Genomic DNA, 22,447 nt, shown 5'->3' on the forward strand with positions numbered 1-22,447 from the left:
ATGATAACTTGTTGTTTATAACAGGTCTTTAAGGCAGGACTATCGTTCCTCCTTCAGTCAATCCAGATGGTATTGCCTCAAAAAATGGCCGCTGTTGTCCATGTGTTTCGAGCTGACAGAAGGATTGCTTTGATTTGATTCCTCGTTGTTTGCGTTTCATAACATTGATACTATTAAAGTCACTTCATACCTGAAATACAAACGCTCGGATAATACATTAGCTTGTAAGAATGGTGAGTAACGTTTCTTTTGTTTACATATTTAGCTGTCAGGCTAGTGAATCCAGTAAGTGTGTATATCACATGTTACTCTGTTAGTTATTAAATAACTTTGTCATTTGAACACGAAATGCAGTGTCTATTGTTCTATACTGTTCTAAAACAGACTTGTTTCAGTTAAGGTTTATGCTGCTTCAGTTTTGATCACAAATCTATTTGTGTTACGTGGTTTTAATAAGACTGCAAGCAGACTTATTATAATATTGAATGTGTTTATTTATGAAATCAAATGAACCCAAAGCGACTCAAGTGATCCTGCTAAAGCAGAATATGACTGATATGTGTGTGGGCTGGATTATATTTGTGATCTGTCCGTCTCCAGCCTCACAGAAAGAAGAAAGCCTTCATCAGTAAGGAGAACGCAGTGTCCTTCCACCTGGTGCACAGAAGTCAGAAAGATCCGCTGGCAGCAGACGAGACTGCACCTCAGCATGTCCTTCTGCCCGCTGTCAAGGTAAAACAAACACACCGAACCGGTTCTGGAGTGTTACGCAGTCATGACATTCAAATATCACCCCCCTGACTGTGTCACTAAAGTTGCCGTTTGTTCCTGCAGGTGGAGGTGGAGAAGAGGAAACAGGAACAGCGCAAGTTCGGAGTGTTTTTTGATGACGACTACAATTACCTGCAGCACCTGAGAGAGGCGCCCCAGCCAGCAGAGCTGGTCTCTGCTCCTCGCTTACGCAGAGACGCACGACCACAACCTGCAGAGGAGGAAGAGGACATGGAGGAAGAGGACGGCAACGTCCCTGTAAGGCCATTCAGCAGCAGCTCCTCCATGCAGCCGTTAGATCTCCATATCTGACCATATATTCTAAACATGTGACACTAATGATATAATTTATAAAATGTATACTGCACCTTTAAAAGAATAGTCCACACAGAAATGAAATACTGTATGACTTTCTTTTTCTGTGGAACATGGCACTGAAAGATAATTTGCACTTTTTTTGGGGATTTCTTCCCCACCTTATTACACTTGCTGGTCAAAAATGACCGGCCTGGAAATTACTTGTTTGGCTACATTATCACCAAATATTGGGTTCGGTCTTTAAATTACTCAAGAATTTATAGATCGTAGGCCTCATTTATATGAGCTTACGTGCCTTATGCACCGTTTTGCTAAAATGATCCACACAAAAAAATGCTTTTTTCACTTAAAAGCAGGTGCATAAGCGCAGATCAATGAGGCCTACAATCAATCCATTTAAAAACTAAATACAAAACCTGTGCTAATTGAAAGAAAACAAGTTGACTGAAAGATTGGATCCAAGCTTTGGTGGTACTATAGCATAGCAAGAGATTTACAAGCTATTTTTTAAAAGCCTAACCGGAAACACCAAATTAGGTAAAGGATTTTAGCACAGGGCTTAAATCTTTTGTGTTGACATTTCAAATGCAAGCATGAAATTGAGGAAGTTCTTATTAATAGCCATCAGCTTTTAGTTTACATCACAGCTGTGAATCAGGTTTTGTTACTTGCTCTTTCAAATCAAAAGTAGGTGTTATTAGGGAACAAAAATGTGTACACGTCTCTGATTTCGTCATTGTTTTGGTCCATTTTCCATGACAAGAACAATGAAGAGCTCATCATTTTTGTGTGTGTAGGTGTCAGAGACCAGATCAGCTGGGTTCTGCAGAGCTGCCCTCTGTGAGAGAGGAAGAGGATGAAGAGGTGGAGATTGAGACGATGGTCATTGAGCCTCCTACAGAGAACTGGGACTGTGAGACCATCATCAGTGAGTCTGAATCCGTGCTGAAAATTCAGCTTTAATTACAGGAATAAATTACAGTTCAAAACATTCAAATAGAAAACAGTTATTTAAAATGTAAATGTACTGTATATACAGTGGGTACGGAAAGTATTCAGACCCCCTTAAATTTCCGTTCAGATAGAAATATAATATATAATAATGTTATATAAATATATACACAATATGAAACAATATATTGATAATAAATCAGCATATTAGATTGATTTCTGAAGGATCATGTGACACTGAAGACTGGAGTAATGATGCTGAAAATTCAGCTTTGGATCACTGAAATAGATTATATTTTAAAGTGCATTAAAATAGAACACTGTTATTTAAAATTGTAATAATATTTCACAATATTACTTTTTTTCAGTATTTTTGATCAAATAAATGCAGCCTTGATGAGCGGAAGAGACATTAGACTTTAAAAAACATTAAAAATCGTCCTGATCCCAAACTTGTGTGTGTGTATATGTATGTATGTATATGTGTATATATATATATATATATGTATATATATATTAGGGATGCACGATATATCGGCCACCATATCGGTATCGGCCGATAAATGCTCATTTTTTCTGTTATCGGTATCGGCCTGATAAGAAAATTTGGCCGATATCTTAAAGCTGATAAATAATGCATTATTTCCTTCAGAGACACTTCAGATGCGCGCTGTTCGTTTGCAGCCTTTTGTGCAATTGTACGTTGTAATATTGTGTTTATTTGATGTATATCTGATTTATCTCATATAGAATGCGTTTGGTTAAGTTAAAAGAGCGCTTCAGTTTACCGGTGATCGTCTTTAGCTCAGCGCACGCAGCTCAAACAGCAGTGCACAACATTAATAACTATGATTGGGAATGTCGTGTATATAACATTCTAATGAGAACATTATTATAATAAAACGTTGTGCATTCTTTGGGTTTAGTTGCTGTGTTTCAGCGCGTTGTTATGGGAAGAGCGCATCCACAACAGGATCACACATTCTGACTATAGCATGCAATAACTGCGTCATTTTGTACATATATAAGTTGTAATATTATGTTTATGTTGTATTAATATTAATCTCAGGATGCATTTCCTTGAGTTAAATAAGCTGCCAGCAAAACGCTTCAGTTTACCGTGTTCATTCAGCTCTTCAGCTTCAGCTTGAGCTGCAGCTCAATGGCTGCTATTTAAAACAGTGGTATTAATTTGTTACTTTTTCAAAATCATTGATATATTATTAATAACAACAACCACTTGTATTTTTCTCTTATTATTTTCATCAACAATATGGTTTAGTAATTAAAATCATTTAATTATTGTCCGTGCAGAGGCTATTCTGTTTTATTGATCTGTGGCGCATTCATTTTGATTCTTTACACGTGTAATGATGTCCAGTGACTTGTTTGCATTATTTATGCATTATTTTATTTATTTGTAAGACTTTTTTTATGACTAAATTTGGTAATGTAAACATATTTTTAAAACGTACACCGTTCAAACTAGGCTGCTTATGTTGAAGTGTTTGGGATGTGGCTTTTAATGATGAGACCTTTTTTGTAATCAGGCTCTCAAAAAGTATATAACAATTTGGATATAGATTTATCGGCCAACATATCGGTTATCGGCTTTCAAAAATAAAGAATAATCGGTTATCGGTATCGGCCAAAATTTTCATATCGGTGCATCCCTAATATATATATATGTGTGTGTGTGTGTGTATGTATCACATTATTGTATGTATTTCTACACATTAAAAGGACTGCAGTATGTTTTGAAAACCAAGTAAAAATGGCAAAAAAAAGCAAAATAATAATGTTTTGAGGCCATCCTGGTTATTCTTATTATGATCATGTTCATCTTTCTCTCTCAGGTACATACTCCAACCTCTACAACCGGCCCAAACAGATCCAGGACCCTCCAAAGGTGAAGAAACCTGCCTCACATGTTTCATATAATAAACTGTTCAGTCATTTCATTATACAGATAAAGAAGGAAAGGGAGAGATCAGATTCACTGCAAGTTAAATTTCCAATTCAAATCCACATCCTTTTTGCATGTGAACCAAATTTCAGATGTGGTTTGTGTCTCCGTGTCTCATATATATATATATATATATATATATATATATATATATATATATATATATATATATATATAAAAAAATAGTGTGTGTTTCAAAGATTTCGGATCAGTGACGTTTTTTTTGTCTCTTCTGCTCACCAAGGCTACATTTATTTGATAAAAAATAAATTAAAAAATGTAAAATATTATTGCAATTCAAAAGAACTGTTTTCTATGTGAATATATAGTATCATAATGTATTCCTGAGATCAAAGCTAAATTTTCAGCATCATAACTCCAGTCTTCAGTGTCACATGATCCTTCAGAAATCAGTATATTATGCTGATTTGATACTCAAGAAACATTTGATTATCAATGTTCAATCATCAATATTTTTGTAGAAACCATGATACTGTATTTTTAATGAATAGAAAGTTCAAAAGAACAGCATTTATTTTAGTAACATTATAATGTCTTTACCGTCACTTTTGATTAATGCGTCCTTGCCATTTCTTTAAAAAGAATCATACTGACCATAAACGTTTTGAACAGAAGTGTACATTAATGTTTGATGTGACATTTTATTATAGCTCGCGATACCTGGTGCATATTTACTAGTGCTGGGCAACGAATATTTTTTTTAAATCGCATGATTGTGCACAAAATTCAATAATGCATTCAAAAGTAATGTATTGTACATTTTTTTCATTTAAAAGTATTGCTATATGAACAAAAGTGCAATAACATTTGGTTTGCAAACACTAAACAAATAAGGTGTTTTTTTACAGCAGTATTCCTTTTACATAGTAGCAGTTAAAATAATTCTTGTGAATCTCAACTTATAATATGAATGTAATCAAACTAAATATAAAACCATGGCAATAACGTTTTTATAGAAAATATTTTATAGTTTGTTATATAGTCCAGAGCCTCGATCATAACACTATAACAGGCACCATTGAGACCTGCACTATCGCGGGACCCAACGCAGCTGAGTGCGGTGCGGGACAACACTTGATGGGACGGTAGAGACTCGTGTGTGTGTGTGTGTGTGTGTGATGCGGGAGAATAAAGGTGTACTACTATTCACACTAGGCAATCTTAACCGTGCCCGAGTGCATTTGACCCCCAAAGCCCGGTTCGTTTGACTAGTGCGTTCGTTTAGCCGTCCCTGGCTTGGTTCAGTTATATATAGATCAGTGAGTGTAAGCGCAGAATGACATGTTATGAGACATGCAGCATGATTGCGTAAACATTTCTGAGCGGCAAGAGTGATACATCTGTAAAGCAATATATTGTGAGAGGGCCGTGTTACCGCGTCCCAAACGACTTAAAATAATAAACCACAAAGCGAGAGCTCAGATACAGAGGGTAGATAAATATAGAGGGTAATTATTGTAATAATAAAGTGTTTTTCTGTAATCAACTCAACAAAGCCATGCAAGGATCCATTTCCAAATCCGATGAGGCGGGCGAGAACACCGCATTAATACAATGGATTGAGTCACATGACCTGAGCAGCACTTGTAAAAGATATTGTAAAACTTTGTTCTAAGGCCACAGGATAAGACTCTGTCCGAATAGAAGATAATACTACAGTATGTAGTAAAATATAAGTAGTAACGAACAAAAAAAATGCTCAAAATAATAAGAATAAAAGAAAAAACCCTGAATTAGTGTATGAGGAGTTTCGGTTCAAATAAAAGGAGTGCCGTGATGAAGACAAATGCCAAACACGTTTTCCCATTGTGCCACAAACCGGAAAACCTGGGCGAATTCCATTTCATGATGTCATGCGAGGGCTTGTATTTGTACCATCAGTCCCATCCCACATCATGTTCCCAAAACACATCCTGGCCACAGGTACGGGGATTTTGCTGTCTTTATGGTACTTTCCTTCACTTCTGTACCTCTGAAAACAGTGAGGCTGCGTAACTCTCTACCATATCTCCGGGACTCATCTCCTGTTGTCTGGGAGCATGTGGGCAGTCGTAAAAACCCGACTGGTTGCTCTGCTCACTTTCAACAAGGTCATTAGGCCCGTAGGGGCTTTTAACTTCCGAGTCACCATGTGGGCAGTCGTAAAAACCCGACGGGTTGCTCTGCTCACTATCAACAAGGTCATTAAACCCGTAGGGGCTTTTAACTTCCGAGTCACCACTTCCCAGATCTTTGGTATCGGAGGGCCGTTCCTCATCGCTCATCTTTAGTAACGGGGCTTGTTCTTTATTGTCCTCGGCTGGTTCGATCTTCACAACGCTGATAGGCTCTGGCTCCACTTTCAGAGTTCTGCACTCGTCCTCGTGTGTTTTACTGAAATCCTACCAAACCAGAAAGAGACAGGTTACAGTCACCCATCCCAGTGCAGGAATGCTGCTGGGTAACACACTCACACCAAACACATCAGGACAGATCTGACCAATCACAGCGTGGTTTACCCAAAAATGCATGACTTTCTTCACAAAAGAAGATATTTGGAAGAACACTGGACCAAACAACATTAGACAATCCACTTGTGCACAATCATCGGTTTTGTATTTTTTTGTATTTCTATTCAGCTTTATTATTTATTTCAGTTTTAGTCATTTTAGTACTTACTACTTACAATTAATTTGTATTTTGTTTCGGTTTGTTTCTAAAACAACATTTCTAATTTATTCTTTTCATCTAATATTTTTATGTTATTTAGTTAATTTATTTTTATTGCAGTTTTAGTTTTAGTAATTATAATACCTCATCTTTTATGTTTTTTTAATTTCAGTGTGCTTCCAAGGCAACATTTTTAGTTCAAATAAGTTTAAAATTTTTAGCAAATATTTTATTTTATTTCAGCTTAAATTACCAAAAGCAAATGTTAATAGTTTTAGTAAATAACACAGGTTTTTTTTATGGACATGGGGGTATTAAATGGACAGTACACCAATCAGACAAATTGAAAACATTCACAATTACATCTATATTTTGACTGCTTCACTAGCACTTTATAGTGCTTTCATTGTATCTGCCATGATTTGTTTAATTGATGTGTCCAAAACTGGAAAGTTTGAGCAAACTAAAAATGATTGTGCCACTGTAATGCTATTCATTTCGTAACTACATTATGATCATTTTAATGTGTCTTGCTTAAGTCGGATTGTGCAGCAGTGATGTAAATACACAGATGGAGGCTGATTGTAGTAAAAAAAGGAATTGATTTTGTGTAAATTGTTTGAAATGTCATTCTTACACAAATTGTTGCATTCAGTTAAATTTATGTCAGAATACTTTACTGAAAAGGGTACACAAAAATAGTGAGAACAGGTCAAACAGCAACTTACAGAAAAATACTGGAACATAGGGAGAACTCTCTCCTTCATTTCTGAGTTGCACTTTGTCACTAGCAGCATAATGATGCCAGTTATGAACAGCAGCGTTAAAAGGACTCCCAGCAATGGATACACATACATGGTGACCGGAGGATCTGGATGGAAGAACAAAAAACGTCAGTGAATTTCATCATACGAGCTTGTGCATATATTTATGATTTACAGTTTGGCATATCATTAAATATGATATCTCTGGGTTTTGGTTTCAGGTTCACAGCATTGAGCCCATATGGTGTCTGTTTTGTCTCATGTGTAAAAAAAAATATATAATTTGCCTTCAGTATTTATGTATTGTAATGGCAGGGCTCAGGTAAATGTGCTAATTTGCAATCTAATTAGTTTTGAAGTCAAAAGTTTGGATGCATCTACACTCTAAAAAATGCTGGGTTAAATTCAACCCAGTGCTGGGTAAAATAGGGACAAACCCAGCAATTGGGTTGTTTTGACCCAGCGGTTGGGTTTCTACCCAGAAGGTTGGGTTAAACATTTAACACAACCGCTGGGTCAAAACAGCCCAATTGCTGGGTTTGTCCCTATTTTACCCAGCACTGGGTTATATTAAACCCAGCATTTTTTAGAGTGTACTAATAGTCTATTATGACTAGTTGCTACATTTTGAAATAGTAGTGAAGTCACTGAAACTATGAAATAATAAGAAAATTACATATATAAAAACTCTTGTATTTGTCTATATTTCCAGCTCTGTTCACATGGATGCTGCGTTTCCACTATTACACTCTAAAAATGCCAGGCTGTTTCAACCCAACTTTGGGTCAAATATGGACTAACCCAACTTTTGGGTTAAAGTGAGAGAAAATCAAGATTTCCACAAAAAGAGCACAGCTGTTTTCAACACTGATAATCAGAAATGTAATCATCAGCTACTTTCTTGGTGCTTTTTTGTCCTTATTGGAGCTATAAATTGTTATAATACTGAAAAAAGCTGCTGAAGATTGTTCAAGTGAGGTTTTTTTGTTTTTGGTTGAACTATTACTGCGAGCAGACAGGAAAGTGAACGTTACTTCTTCTGTTTCGATACAGTATTCCAGATTATCGTTGAGGCCGCGCAGAGCCGGTGAGTTTCTGTACAGCTGAAGAGGGTTGCTGAACTGGACGTGAAGTTTGCCGTCTTTGGGAGAAAGTTCAACCTCAGGAAAATCCAAATGACCTGAACACCCGGAAGTACAGTTAGATTATACTGCTGGTATTTGCTATGATAGATGATATTTCCACTAAAAACACTAAACATACACTTAATTTTGGCGGTAGCATATTTATTATAGCTGAAGATATCTGATAGTGTCGGCTCTGACTCCTCTCCTCCTCGCACGGCCGTCACATTAACAATGTAGCGGTTATATGCTGGATAAAACAGCATACTGGATATGTTTAAACGCAGACTTCGTGTAAGATTTTGTGTAACATTAGAGTTCCTGGAACAAAAATAAATAATAATGGCAGACAAAATCATTCAATCAAGCACAAATTTAGAGACCATTTAGAGACTATAAAAGGCTCTTATTAGCTGGGAAAGATGAGGTTTCTTTAATTCAGATGATTTACCTTTGATTGAAGTCGTGCATCACCTTCACCTGGAATTGGACGTCCTGATTGAGATCAGGATATTCCCATCGAACTTCAACTCCGTAGCTGTCACACTGAATCGACACGCTAGCAGGAGGAGACGGGCGACTCACAGCTAAAAGAGAGACCTAATCATATTAGTGTTTGATCAATCACATGCTCTTTCCTCTCTGTTTGCATTAGTCTGGCCACATCATCTCCATGTATATTACATTTCTTATTATGCTAAGCAAAACAATGCTCATAATTCCCATTCAGAGTACTGCAAAAAGACCAAATCTGTCAAGACATATGTGGACCAAATTTCAGAAAATAATGAAATATATTTTGTATAATCAAAATGAAGGCTGTTTTTAAAACCATTAAGATTGTTTGTATTATAACATTGTTCTCAAAAGAAGACAGTTAAACACATTTCACTGACAGTAGTGCAGTAAAGTAACACAATTCTTATGTGCACTGTAATGCCTGAAAAATGATAGATTCAAAAACTGTGATGTACAATTATTTAGTAAGAGGCATATTAAGTATACAATTGATTTATTTACTGAATATACAATGTAGTTAAAAAGTTTGTAGTCAGTAATATTTTAAATGTTTGTGAAATGTTTCTGCTCATCAAGGCTGTATTTATTTGATCAAAAATACAGTAAAATATCTAAAATATTATTACAATTTAAAATAACTTTTCTGATTGAATATATTTTATAATTTAATGTATTCCTGTGCTCAAATTTTCAGCATCATTACTCCAGTTTTTAGTGTCACATGATCTTCAGAAATCATCTAATATGCTGATTTGCTGCTCAAGATTTTTTTTTTTTGATAACAGTTGTGCAGCTTAATTTTTTTCAGCATACTCAGATGAATAGAAAGTCCAAAGAACAGCATTTATTTGAAATCTTTTGCAACACTATCTCTACTGTCCCTTTTGATCAATTCAATGTGTCCTTGCTGAATAAAAGTATTAATTTCTTAATAATTTCCTAACAATAAATTGCAATAAATTATTTGCAATAAGTAAAAACCTTAATGGTCTTAAAACAGGCTTAATTTACTTCATGTATGATAACTATAATATATATTTTTTTAATCTAAACAGCCACAATTACAGTAGTTCCTGTTGAATTGGTTCAGACTGGCCTGAAAACATACACTGATTTCCAATGCTTGTTGAGATGGTATGAACAAGCTTTACAGGGTCTATGTCCCCTGCTGACCCTTCCCAGTGCTCTCTCTTCTCATGGTAAACACAACACATATCAAAACCATCTTCCTTTCCCTTCCCGCTGGCTCTACTCTCCCACGCACACACACCCTCACACTTGACGTATATTAACAGATGCCATTTATCCTGTCACGCACACTGCTATTACCATCGACTCCGGCCAGTTTCTGTCTGATGTCAACTTTATATCTTGTATTTTGGACTTTGCACTACTGTTGTCTTCAGATGTGTTTTACACCCCTATAAAGTCGACATTCAAAAGCTATTTTACTGCTGTTATGCGACATATTTAGGAGTATTTAGCATTGTAATGTGTGGCAGTCGTTTGATTCTCCTGACTCTTATTCTTCTTCTCACTCTTAACTTGTTTTACGTCTGAGGTTGTCAGATTGGAGGCTCTTTTATAAGAACAAAGTCTGAATGTAAAAAACTGAATGCAAAAAATAAATAAATAAAAATGTATCACAATATCCACAAAAAATTATTAAGCAGCACAACTGCTTTAACATTGATGATAACATTGATGATAACAATAATAAGAAGAAATGTACTCAAATCAGCATTAGAATGATTTCTGAATTCTGAACTGGATAAAACAAGGTAATTGTGATTTTTTATCTCACAATTCTGACTTTTTTCTCACAATTGCGAGTTTCTATCACATAATTCTAAGAAAAAAAGTCAGAATTGTGAGATAAAAAGTTGCAGTTACCTTGTTTTATTTTTTATTCAGTGGCGGAAATGGACTTTTATACTAAATGTTGGAGTAATGATGCTACATTTTAAATTACATTCAAATAGAAAACAGTTATTTTAAACTGTAATAATATTTACACAATATTACTATTTTTACTGTATTTTTGATCACATAAATGCAGTACGGTGGCCGAGAAGTGCAAAGCAGATCACAATTCTGAAAACAAAATAACAAATTACAAATGCAAATGCAAGTCTAAAAAACAATAAATAACAATAACAATTCAGAAAGCACAACAACAATTCAGAAAATATTATAACAAGTCAGAAAACACAACGACAAATCAGACAAACCGGAAGAGGTAGGTATAGTTTGAGACAGCGCCATTGGTTTGGGATTACTCACCGCTAACTGGATGAGACATCTGTCAATCAACTTATACGGGGTGTCTATTTACATTTAGTTAAAAGTGGCTGTAAATCATCAGCTCCAGTGGTGCAGATGGATAAGCGCTTGGCATTGGCTTTTTGACACGATCGACACAGGTGCAATCCCACCTTTTGCCAAGCTTTTTTTCCTCCCTTTTCAAATCTCGTATTAGCAAGAAATTATATTTACACTAAGTGAAAATAACAGTATTTTTTAGCAATATGCTATTTACACTAAGTGCAAATACCTATTTACACTATGTTAAAATAGCAGGATTTCTACTATCAAGTATACTACTTGTTGCAAATAGTGGCAATTATCTGCACTTCAGTATTGTAGTACATTATAAAACAGTATACAATAATAACGTATTGAGTGTAAATTATGTAGAAAGTTCGGAGATTGTATTAAAGTAGCTCAGTTTAAATGTATTGTATGAATTGCCCTTTCTGTCAATCAACTTATACGGGGGGTCTATTTACATTTAGTTAAAAGTGGCTGTAAATCATCAGCTCCAGTGGCGCAGATGGATAAGCGCTTGGCTTTGGCTTTTTGACACGATCGACACAGGTGCAATCCCACCTTTTGCCAAGCTTTTTTCCCTCCCTTTTCAAATCTCGTATTAGCAAGAAATTATATTTACACTAAGTGAAAATAACAGTATTTTTTAGCAATATGCTATTTACACTAAGTGCAAATACCTATTTACACTATGTTAAAATAGCAGGATTTCTACTATCAAGTATACTACTTGTTGCAAATAGTGGCAATTATCTGCACTTCAGTATTGTAGTACATTATAAAACAGTATGCAATAATAACGTATTGAGTGTAAATTATAATGTTAATTATTAAATGGATGCCACCTTATTGGTACAATAAAGCCCTCCCTACACCTACCCTAACCCTACCCGATAGTTTATTTTCAACTTTTTGATTATTTCCTTAATTTTTATTGAAAATAAATGCCTTTACGATGTGATACGAGATTTGAAAAGGGAGAAAAAAAAGTTTGGCAAAAGGTGGGATCGAACCCGGGTCGATCGCATCAAAAAGCCAACGTCAAGTGCTTATCCATCTGCACCACTGGAGCTAATGTTTTACAGCCACTTTTAACTAAATGGAAATAGACAGCCCGTATTTTTTGATTGACATATCTCGTCCAGTCAGCGGTGAGTAATCCCAAACCAATGGTGCTGTCTCAAACTATACCTTCCTTTTCCGGTTTGTCTGATTTGTCGTTGTGTTTTCTGACTTGCTATTTTGTTTTCTGATTTGTCATTGTGTTTTCTGACTTGTTATAATGTTTTCTGAATTGTTGTTGTGCTTTCTGAATTGTTATTTTGTTTTTTAGACTTGCATTTGCATTTATAATTTGTTATTTTGTTTTCAGAATTGTGATTTGCTTTGCACTTCTCGGCCACCATAATGCAGCCTTGGTGACACCTCTACATGAAAAAAATGTCTTACCGTCCCCAAATTTTTAAACAACAATGAGCATAAAAATTTTCATGAGTGATTTGATTAGCTTCATAAGTCATTAGTCACTTGTCACATGGGCTATTTTTACAGTGTTTTGTGTGTGTGTGTGTGTAATGAAGCTCTCAGACTTGTTTTCCCAGTTTTGACTATTGACCATTAACCATAACTGCTGTACAATTGCTGAGAAGACATGTGACGAGAACACAAAAACACAGAAATCCGCCCCTTTCTCTTGTCACTGGCATTATATTCTTGGAAATTGCAGTGTAAAACAGAATCTGTGGTGTCAATCACTGCTGTCTCAGCCAGTCTAAATCTTCATTTCACAAGAAAGAGCAAACCAGACACCAATAGACTCCAACTTCCTTAAGAGCTTCTGAGAACTTCAACCCTACAAGCTTCCCACCCCAAGCATAATGTTGTAATGAGATGGATCGTATTACAACATTCAAAGAAAAAATGTTCGACTTGCAGGACCGAGCTGTCGCATTGCATGCAGCCTTTTAATGCGGCTGTAATATGCTTGAACATTGACCTGCCTTTTGGATTTAGTTAATATGTAGAGTACAGTACACGACTGTCATGATCGTATGTCCAGACCAGACGATCACAGAGCTCTGTAGTGAAGCACACGTTAAACTACGAATGACAGGAACGCGTCAAATGTTAAACTGTGACTAGCAGGACTGATAGTAAAGGGATGGGTTTGCGTCCCTCTCGATGAGTTTTGGCACACCTACATTCAGGATTAATCTCAGATGTCAGTGTAATAAAAACTGGGACCTGCAACCAGGCCTTTGGACCACACAAAGACATAAACCTACGCTAAATGCTATGAAAACGAAAGCCTTTTAATACTGTGCCATCCCACTTTTTATTTTACTTTATTTTAACACACATTAATCAGCATTTCTGTAAATGTGCCAGTGTTAGCCAGCTAGATGCTTAAAAAAAAACTTTAAAATAACAAAAGAAAAAACAACAACAAAACATCAGCACAAAAACGCAAAATCAATTCCACAATTAGCCATGCAAGCACACAAAGCCACACAACCCTAAATAGATAAGATGCAAGCCTGCTGGAAAACAGTAAGCATACGCTCTAAAAAAAATGCTGGGTTAAATTCAACCCAGTGCTGGGTAAAATAGGGACAAACCCAGCAATTGGGTTGTTTTGACCCAGCGGTTGGATTAAATGTTTACCCCAACCTTCTGGGTAGTAACCTAACCGCTGGGTCAAAACAACCCAATTGCTGGGTTTGTCCCTATTTTACCCAGCACTGGGTTGAATTTAACCCAGCATTTTTAGAGTGTATACATAAAAGCACATCAGATGCAATTTTGAGTTAATATAAAATAATAGCAAACACCTAAATTGTATAACACTATAAAAAAAGCATTCCAGACAATTAATAAAACACTAATTAAATAATCCATGAGACATGTTAGCAGCGGGGTAAATAGTAACGATAGTAATAATAAAAAGATCGATAACACTATAGATTACAAAATGATTTTTTTAAAAGCCAGACTTTAAGACTTAAGACATGTGCCAACCATTGGGCCCAACATAAACTTTAGTTATTATCAACATTTATGAAATATTTAGTGACATTCCATGGGGTCTGTTTTTCCCTAAGAATTTGAGCTTTCCAAATTAATACAAAAATTATAAATAAAAATAAAGTTTGTTGTTGAATAATAATAAACATTTAATAAATTATTATTATTTTTAATATATTCAATTAATAATATATTTCTATTATACTACTAAAATAAATGTAAAATAAAATAAAATCATCTTACCCTCTGAGGCGGATTTGTGGATCAGGATCAAGACAGTGACACTGATATAGCTCTGTATCCGCATTATTGCCAGCGAGTTTCAATCCAGTATTCACATATTATATCTTCCAGTAAAAAATGTTACTCCTGTGGAAAGTACTGTTCTCAAGTGTAGTGAAGCACTCTGCGTTCAGATCCGTATATGAGACAGAGGCAGCGCGCGGGTTCCAGGGAAATTACGTGTCTCGCGCACGGCCTCAGGTGAGACACAGGTGTTTACTTCTTCTTCTTCTTTTGGAGTTTTATGGCGGTTGGCAAACAAACGATAGGTGCATTCCCGCCACCTACTGGGCTGGAGTGTGGACTATTGATGGAATAGGAAGAACTGAATAAAAAAAAATAAAAACATTATATAATAATAATAGAAAACATTTAAATAAAAAATTTAATCCTTCTAAATCCTGTTAAACAGATCTACTTTTTTTATGAATGTCATTAAAGCATTATTATATATTTTATAATGATTCAAGCCATTATTCAACAAAGTTTTAAGTTTAATATTTTCCATCCCTATTTCTTTTAATTCTTCCAACAGAAATGCTCATAAGCAGAACAGCGTAATAGTGCATGCTCTACTGTTTCTGGTAATCCACACAGACTACAGTTCCCAGACTCATGCTTATTCATTTTATATAGAGAAGAATTTAAAGCAGTATGGCCAATGCTAAGTCTGGTAATAATTGTATCTTCTCTTCTACTACCAAATTTAACTCTTTCAACCCCAACTTGAGTTTGAATATGATCATACGGTGGCCGAGAAGTGCAAAGCAAATCACAATTCTGAAAACAAAAGATGTCTTCCTCTCTCCTCCGTATTCCAAACTTCTTGCCATCTCATTCTTATCGCTGTTCTAAGTTTAGCCTTAACTTCTTCTTTGCTTAGTGGTATAATAATTTCTATATGTGATCATTTCAGAGCCTGTTTTGCTAAATGATCCGCAACCTCATTTCCATCCACTCCCACGTGTGCTGGAACCCACAGGAAACATATCTTAATTCCTATCTTATTCACTTTATACATACATAAAAGAATTTCATACAAGATGTCTTGGACATCTCCCACTGATAAGACTTGGTCATGCAGAGAACGAATCTGAACATATCCTACACGGAATTTTTCACTTGTTGAGGCTTGATTTAAACTCATCTGAAACAATTACAGTTATGAATCAGAATAATTGAAGGTTTTACCTTCATTTAATGTAGCTAGTATAGATTTCAGCTCTCGGTTTTCAATATTATAGTGCCATCTGATGTTATGGCTCACACATTACATGCAGGGCTCCAGACCAAAAAAGAAAGAAATCGTAGGCTAGCCTACTATAAGAAACAAAATCAGGTGCCAAATTATTATTTTTTTAAGTTTCACAGAATGTTTTATTTGTGTATTTATTTTTTAAACACTTTAACCTTTCAGTCATACTGTCATGTGTTTATGACTCATATTTTCTAGTCTTTTATCATCATTTTAATAAATCTTGTAGACGTCTTGGGAACTAAGGTTCACTTAAAGTGGGAACTAAACGTCTTTTCCAAATTGAGAACTATATACAGTCACAAATAATTGATTATTACACAGAATCTGTGCCAATATCATAGACCATAACTATGTATGTCAGCATCACTTGACCCTTGAGTGTAGTTTGAGCTCCTCCTCAATGCATCCTATAAAAGCTGTCATATTGTAGTATGTCCTGCACACATCCAGTCTGTTTTTCTTCATTAGTAACATGCAGTTATATAGGAGGTGTTGAATTTTATCCTTAGCTCCTAGCATTTTTCCTTATCATGTGGACAGCAGGTTAAGTAAGTAACGAGGCTGAATCCAGCTTCTTATTGACGCTATCCGTTCCACCTTAAAAACGCGACGCTTCTGCGTTTGTAGCGTTGTGGCTCAATTTAGGGACTGTGCTGATTTTCTCTTTTTTTCACGACTTTAAGGGACCGTGTTGTTTTTGTGGCTGTTTTCAGAATAAAATAATAAAACATTATCTTTAAACGCAAATAACACTGATATGTCATCTAAAATGGACATTAAAAATGTAAATGCACATAAATATAATTACAGTATTATTTAATTAGGCTACTGAATGTGTCATCAGCTCGACTTAGGGACCGTGCAGTTCTTCTCTTATTTACGCTTTTTTTGTATTAAAAAAACACATCAGGATCTGTCTGGAATAGGCTAAAACTGAGCAGAAAACTTACTGTCACTTTTGATCAATTGAATGCATCCTTGCTGAATATTAATTTATTGGGGAAAAAAACTAAAAACAAACAACAACTACAATAAGTCTTAATGACCCCAAACATTGGAACAGTAGCATGTAAGTTTTGGATCGTTTATGTTAAACTACGAATGACAAGAATGTGTGACTAGAAAAATATGGTTTCATTTTCAACTTACAATAACTTTGGAAACAGGGTTAAACAATGAAGTTTAATAAATGCTACAACACTAATCCAACTCATACAAAGCATTACTTGTAGTTTACTTTAACATTGCCTGCAGACTGAAGCGACCTATAGGAGAGTGTTGTTTTCATCACATGTAGCTATAGACAGGTCAAACATCAAGAGTGCAACAACAATGACAACACAAATCAGCTACTAAGGAAAGTAGGTTAACAGTCAGGTGTTAAGACTAAACCCTGAGGTGCCGATAAAACAAGCACAGACATAAAGACAAGCACAAAGAAACAGACAGCGGTGAGTTAAGCCTCATAAAGCATTACAGCTGCCGTTCTTTGTGGAAGCAGATGTGGAGTGAATGTGAGCACTGAAAAACAAAGTGGCAGGTGCACCGGCGCAAGGAGACGCTCATGTGGCTGCATGTTCATCATGTGTATTTCTGCACCACTGTGTCACTAAAAGGCAATGTTTGAGGCAAATACACCTGCTTTCAATAGAACACAATATCTCGTGTGAGGGCACATGCTTTTAACAGATTTTTCAAAAGTATTATTAAAGGAATAGCTCGCCTAAAAATGAAAATGTGCTGAAAATGTATTCATCTTCAGCCCATCCAAGATGTAGATGAGTTTGTTTGTTGATAGGAACAGATTTGGAGAAATGTAGCATTGCATCACTCGCACACCAATGGATCCTCTGCAGTGAATGGGTGCCGTCAGAATGAGAGTCCAAACAGCTGATAAAAACATCACAGTAATCCACACCGCTCCAGTCCATCAGTTAATGTTGTGTGAAGTGAAAAGCTGTGTGTTTGTAAGAAAAAAATCCATTATTAAGAAATTGTTTTTTTAACATTTTTTTTTTTTTACATTTTTGACATTATTAAGTCCTCATTCCATAATATTTTTTAAAAATAAGGACAAAAATAATATAACCAGGGTTTTTATTTATTTTTACTTCCTTACATTTAAACACACAAAATAAATAATTCCTCTTACTCTCTAATAAATAAAACACACACACATATACTCCTCCCTATTTACTTCTATAATTCCCTTTTACACAGAAAAGCCACTGCAGATCTTCAAATAGCTGCAATATGTTGAGAGCTCAGCAGCTGGTCTGACCTCCAGCAAAACACGGGTCAAGGGCACACAAACACAAACACTAAACCATCAAATCCCTGGCAAATGTCTCCACCCTCCCTTAATGCTCTTCATACAAGTATCACCCAAACATGCATTCATGCTTGCATGAGCCCATATGGTGTCTGTTTGGTCTCATGTGTAAAAAAATATATAATTTGCTTTCAGTATTTATGTTTTGTAATTCTGCAGGTCTCAGGTGAACTATGATTTGATCCTAATTTGCAATTTGCAAAGTCAAAAGTTTATTATGACTAGTTGCTACATTTTGAAATAGTAGTGAAGTCATTGAAGCTACAAAATAAAAAAATATGTAAATAAAAACTACTGTATTTGTCTATATTTCAGCTCTATTCACATGGATGCTCTGTTTTCACTATTATCTGCCTTGTGAAGAGAACAGTAGACTGTTTGGTAGAAATCGCACTTACAGCTTCTTATGTCTCCAGTGAAACAGCTGCTTCTCAGCTTGAAAAATCTCTGTCCGATGTTTCCAGTCAGATTGACGCAGTATTCGCCTCTGTGCTCAGAAAACACAACGGACGTCTCGCATGTATTAGGCCACAGCCATATCACTCTGCAGCCCAAGACCGGTTGCTCGCTGGAGCTAAGCAGGGTTGAGTCTGGTCAGTACCTGGATGGGAAACTTCCTGGGAAAACTAGGTTTCTGCTGGAAGAGGTGTTAGTGAGACCAGAAGGGGGTGCTCACCCTGTGGTCTGTGTGGGTCCTAACGCCCCAGTGTAGTGATGGGGACACTATACTGCAAAACGAACCGTCCTTCGGATGAGACGTTAAATCGAGGTCCTGACTCTCTGTGGTCACTAAAAATCCCATGGCACATCTCGTAAAGAGTAGGGGTGTATCCCCGGTGTCCTGGCCAAATTCCCTCCACTGGCCCTTGTCAATCATAGCCTCCCCCATCCACTGAATTGGCTCTGTCTCTCTCTCCTCTCCACCTGTAGCTGGTGTGTGGTGAGCGCACTGGCACAGTTGTCCTGTGGCTGCCGTCGCACCATCCAGGTGGATGCTGCACACTGGTGGTGTTTGAGGAGATTCCCCCCTCATATGATTGTTAAGCGCTTTGGGTGTACAGCAATACAAAATAAAGCGCTAAATAAATGCATCATTCATTCATTATATATTACATTTCTTATTATGCTAAGCAAAACAATGCTCATAATTCCCATTCAGAGTACTGTAAAAAAGACCAACTCTGTCAAGACATACAGTATGTGGACCAAATTTCAGAAAATAAATAATGAAATATACTTTGTATAATTAAAATGAAGCCTGTTTTTAAAATCATTAAGATTTTTTCCATTGTAACATTGTTCTCAAAAAAAGACAGCAAAGTGCAGTAAAGTAACACAATTCTCGTTTGCACTATAATGCCAGAAAAGTGATACATTCACAGATTGTGAAGTATTAGTGGTACATAATACAATTTTTACATGATTTTTAATTATAAAAACTACTGTAAAAACAGTAATATTATAAAATCTTATTACAATTTCAAATAACTCTTTTCTTTGTGAATATATTGTGATGTGTCATTTGTTTTCACTATTATCTGCCTTGTGAAGAGCACAGTAGACTGTTTGGTAGAAATCGCACTTACAGCTTCTTATGTCTCCAGTGAAACAGCTGCTTCTCAGCTTGAAAAATCTCTGTCCGATGTTTCCAGTCAGATTGACGCAGTATTCGCCTCTGTGCTCAGAAAACACAACGGACGTCTCGCATGTATTTTGCTTCATCTCACAGCTTTCACAGGCTTCATTCCTCCCCTGTAGAGAAAACAAGAGTTACAACTATTCAAAAGAACAGTTCATTGAAAAATGAGCATTTAGTCATTATTAATGCACTCCGTTTGACTTGAGATATACACTACTGTTCAAAGATTTGGGGTTGATAAGATTTGTTTGTTAAATAAATGAATACTTTTATTCAGCAAGGACGCAATAAACTGATCTAAAGTGAGAGAAAATCAAGATTTCCACAAAAAGAGCACAGCTGTTTTCAACACTGATAATCAGAAATGTTTCCTCAGCGGCAAACCTGCATTTTAGGATGATTTCTGAAGATCATGTGACACTGAAGACTGGAGTAATGATGCTGAAAATACAGCTTTGAGCACAGCAATAAATTACAGTTTAACATATATTCACATAGAAAAGAGTTTTTTTTGGAATTGTAATAATATTTCACAATATTACTGTTTTACTGTATTTCTGATCAAATGAATGCAGCCTTGGTGAACAGAAGAGACTTCTTTCAAAATCATTTGAATGCTAGTGTACATAAATATTTTCAGGAATGATTTGATTTGAAGGTAAATACTGAAATTTCAATCTGTTCCTCACACAAAGTAATAATCAGCTACTTCCTTTTGCTTTTTTGTCCTGATTTTTTTTTGTCCCAGAAGAGAACTCCCACCGACTGAGCCTGGTTTCTATGGAGCTTATAATATGACAAAACTAACTGAATTTGTATTGAGTACATTTGAATTATTGACAAGTCTCATTTAACAAAACTGAATATTATGTGGCATTTAACATAGTTCTGAATTAGATTTTTTTTTTTTACTTGAATATTAAACATTTGAAATTTAACACAACTGAATGTTTTTATGGCAGAGTTTTATAGAAATGCATTTTCAAACAGCAATTCCTTTGTTCTGAAATCTTAGACAGCAAATATCCAGTTTTTAAAAATACAGCTTCACGTTTTCAAGATGAAGAGGAAATCAAATTCAATATTCTAAAATTCAATATGCAGAAATTCAGATCGTACAGAAAGCAGGTCAGAGGTAATCCACAGGGAAGAGGAGATGATCTCCGAAAAGTCAAACGAAGCATTTTGGCCAATTAGTAGTTTTCTGGCGTGAGCGTGTGGTTTAAGATCTACCTGATCATGAATCGCCCAGAGGTAGCCTAAGTGATTCTTAAACATTTATGGTTTATTAGGTTAGCATTCTCAGCATGTGAAAGTCTAAGTTTTCAGAATAAAAAATGTGCTGTTTGAAAAGACATGTCTGCCATAAAAATATTCAGTTATGTTACATTTCAAATGTTTAATATTCAAGTAAAACAAAATCTAATTCAGAACTATGTTAAATGCCACATAATATTCAGTTTCGTTAAATGACACTTGTCAATAATTCAAATGTACACAATACAAATTCAGTTAGTTTTGTCATATTATAAGCTCCATAGGTTTCTCCCAAGGTTTTTTCTCCATTTCTGTCACCGATGGAGTTTTGGTTCCTTGCCGCTGTCGCCTTTGGCTTGCTTAATTCGAGACGCTTGACTGATTGCACAGACACTACTGGAAGAGAGCTGAACTGGATAATGACTCATCAATGAACTGACTTTAGCTGGCATTATTGACAAACTATTTTCCTGTTTGACTGTGTAAAGCTGCTTTGACACAACCAGTATTGTATAAAGCGCTATACAAATAAAGGTGATTTGACTTGAGCTATAAATTATTATAACTATACTGAAAAAAGCTGCTGAAGATTGTTCAAGTGAGGTTTTTTTGTTTTTGGTTGAACTATTACTGCGAGCAGACAGGAAAGTGAACGTTACTTCTTCTGTTTCGATACAGTATTCCAGATTATCGTTGAGGCCGCGCAGAGCCGGTGAGTTTCTGTACAGCTGAAGAGGGTTGCTGAACTGGACGTGAAGTTTGCCGTCTTTGGGAGAAAGTTCAACCTCAGGAAAATCCAAATGACCTGAACACACGGAAGTACAGTTAGAACATAAACTTTAGTTATTATCAACATTTATGAAATATTTAGTGACATTCCATGGGTCTGTTTCTCCCTAAGAATTTGAGCTATATATAGAGAGAAATAAAGTTTGTTGGTGAATAATAATAAACATTTAAAATGTTTACATGTATTTAATTAATAATGTATTGCTTCTATAGCCTACTACTAAAATACATTTAAAATAAAATCATCTTACCCTCTGAGGCGGATTTGTGGATCAGGATCAAGACAGTGACACTGATATAGCTCTGTATCCGCATTATTGCCAGCAAGTTTTACTCTTCCAGTAAAAAATGTTACTCCTGTGGAAAGTACTGTTCTCAAGTGTAGTGAAGCACTCTGCGTTCAGATCCGTATATGAGACAGAGGCAGCGCGCGGGTTCCAGGAAAGCGGCGCTCT

The 22,447-nt window shown here is 35.8% G+C and overlaps 2 protein-coding genes across 2 annotated transcripts; one reads left to right on the forward strand and one right to left on the reverse strand.

The window, feature by feature from the left end:
• The first annotated feature begins 70 nt into the window (after positions 1-70).
• Positions 71-1,107, forward strand: LOC107594288 (protein LTV1 homolog). The gene is made up of 3 exons (XM_016284283.1): positions 71-233; positions 601-732; positions 835-1,107. The coding sequence occupies exons 1-3, from the start codon at positions 231-233 to the stop codon at positions 1,081-1,083; spliced, it is 384 nt and encodes a 127-aa protein (XP_016139769.1). The 5' UTR covers positions 71-230; the 3' UTR covers positions 1,084-1,107.
• Positions 1,108-5,226: 4,119 nt separating this feature from the next.
• LOC107594287 (uncharacterized) lies at positions 5,227-22,017 on the reverse strand. The gene is made up of 5 exons (XM_016284282.1): positions 21,863-22,017; positions 19,894-20,059; positions 7,405-7,547; positions 6,246-6,408; positions 5,227-6,155 (listed from the first exon to the last, which is right to left on the reverse strand). The coding sequence occupies exons 2-5, from the start codon at positions 20,027-20,029 to the stop codon at positions 5,986-5,988; spliced, it is 612 nt and encodes a 203-aa protein (XP_016139768.1). The 5' UTR covers positions 20,030-20,059; positions 21,863-22,017; the 3' UTR covers positions 5,227-5,985.
• Positions 22,018-22,447: the final 430 nt, after the last annotated feature.

The sequence above is a fragment of the Sinocyclocheilus grahami genome, unplaced genomic scaffold (assembly GCF_001515645.1).
Source record: "Sinocyclocheilus grahami isolate Dianchi unplaced genomic scaffold, SAMN03320097.WGS_v1.1 scaffold181.1, whole genome shotgun sequence".
Lineage (NCBI taxonomy): Eukaryota > Metazoa > Chordata > Actinopteri > Cypriniformes > Cyprinidae > Sinocyclocheilus > Sinocyclocheilus grahami.

What these genes read in the sequence shown, in the direction of transcription:
- LOC107594288 (XM_016284283.1), top strand. An exon ending in TCCTTCTGCCCGCTGTCAAG is followed by an intron (nt 733 to 834) that starts GTAAAACAAACA and finishes TTGTTCCTGCAG; the next exon opens with GTGGAGGTGGAGAAGAGGAA.
- LOC107594287 (XM_016284282.1), bottom strand. Translation starts at nt 20,029, where the DNA reads ATGAAGCAAAATACATGCGAGACGTCCGTTGTGTTTTCTGAGCACAGA. An exon ending in CACTGGAGACATAAGAAGCT is followed by an intron (nt 7,548 to 19,893) that starts GTAAGTGCGATT and finishes TCTTCCATCCAG; the next exon opens with ATCCTCCGGTCACCATGTAT. An exon ending in TACCAAAGATCTGGGAAGTG is followed by an intron (nt 6,156 to 6,245) that starts GTGACTCGGAAG and finishes ACTGCCCACATG; the next exon opens with GTGACTCGGAAGTTAAAAGC.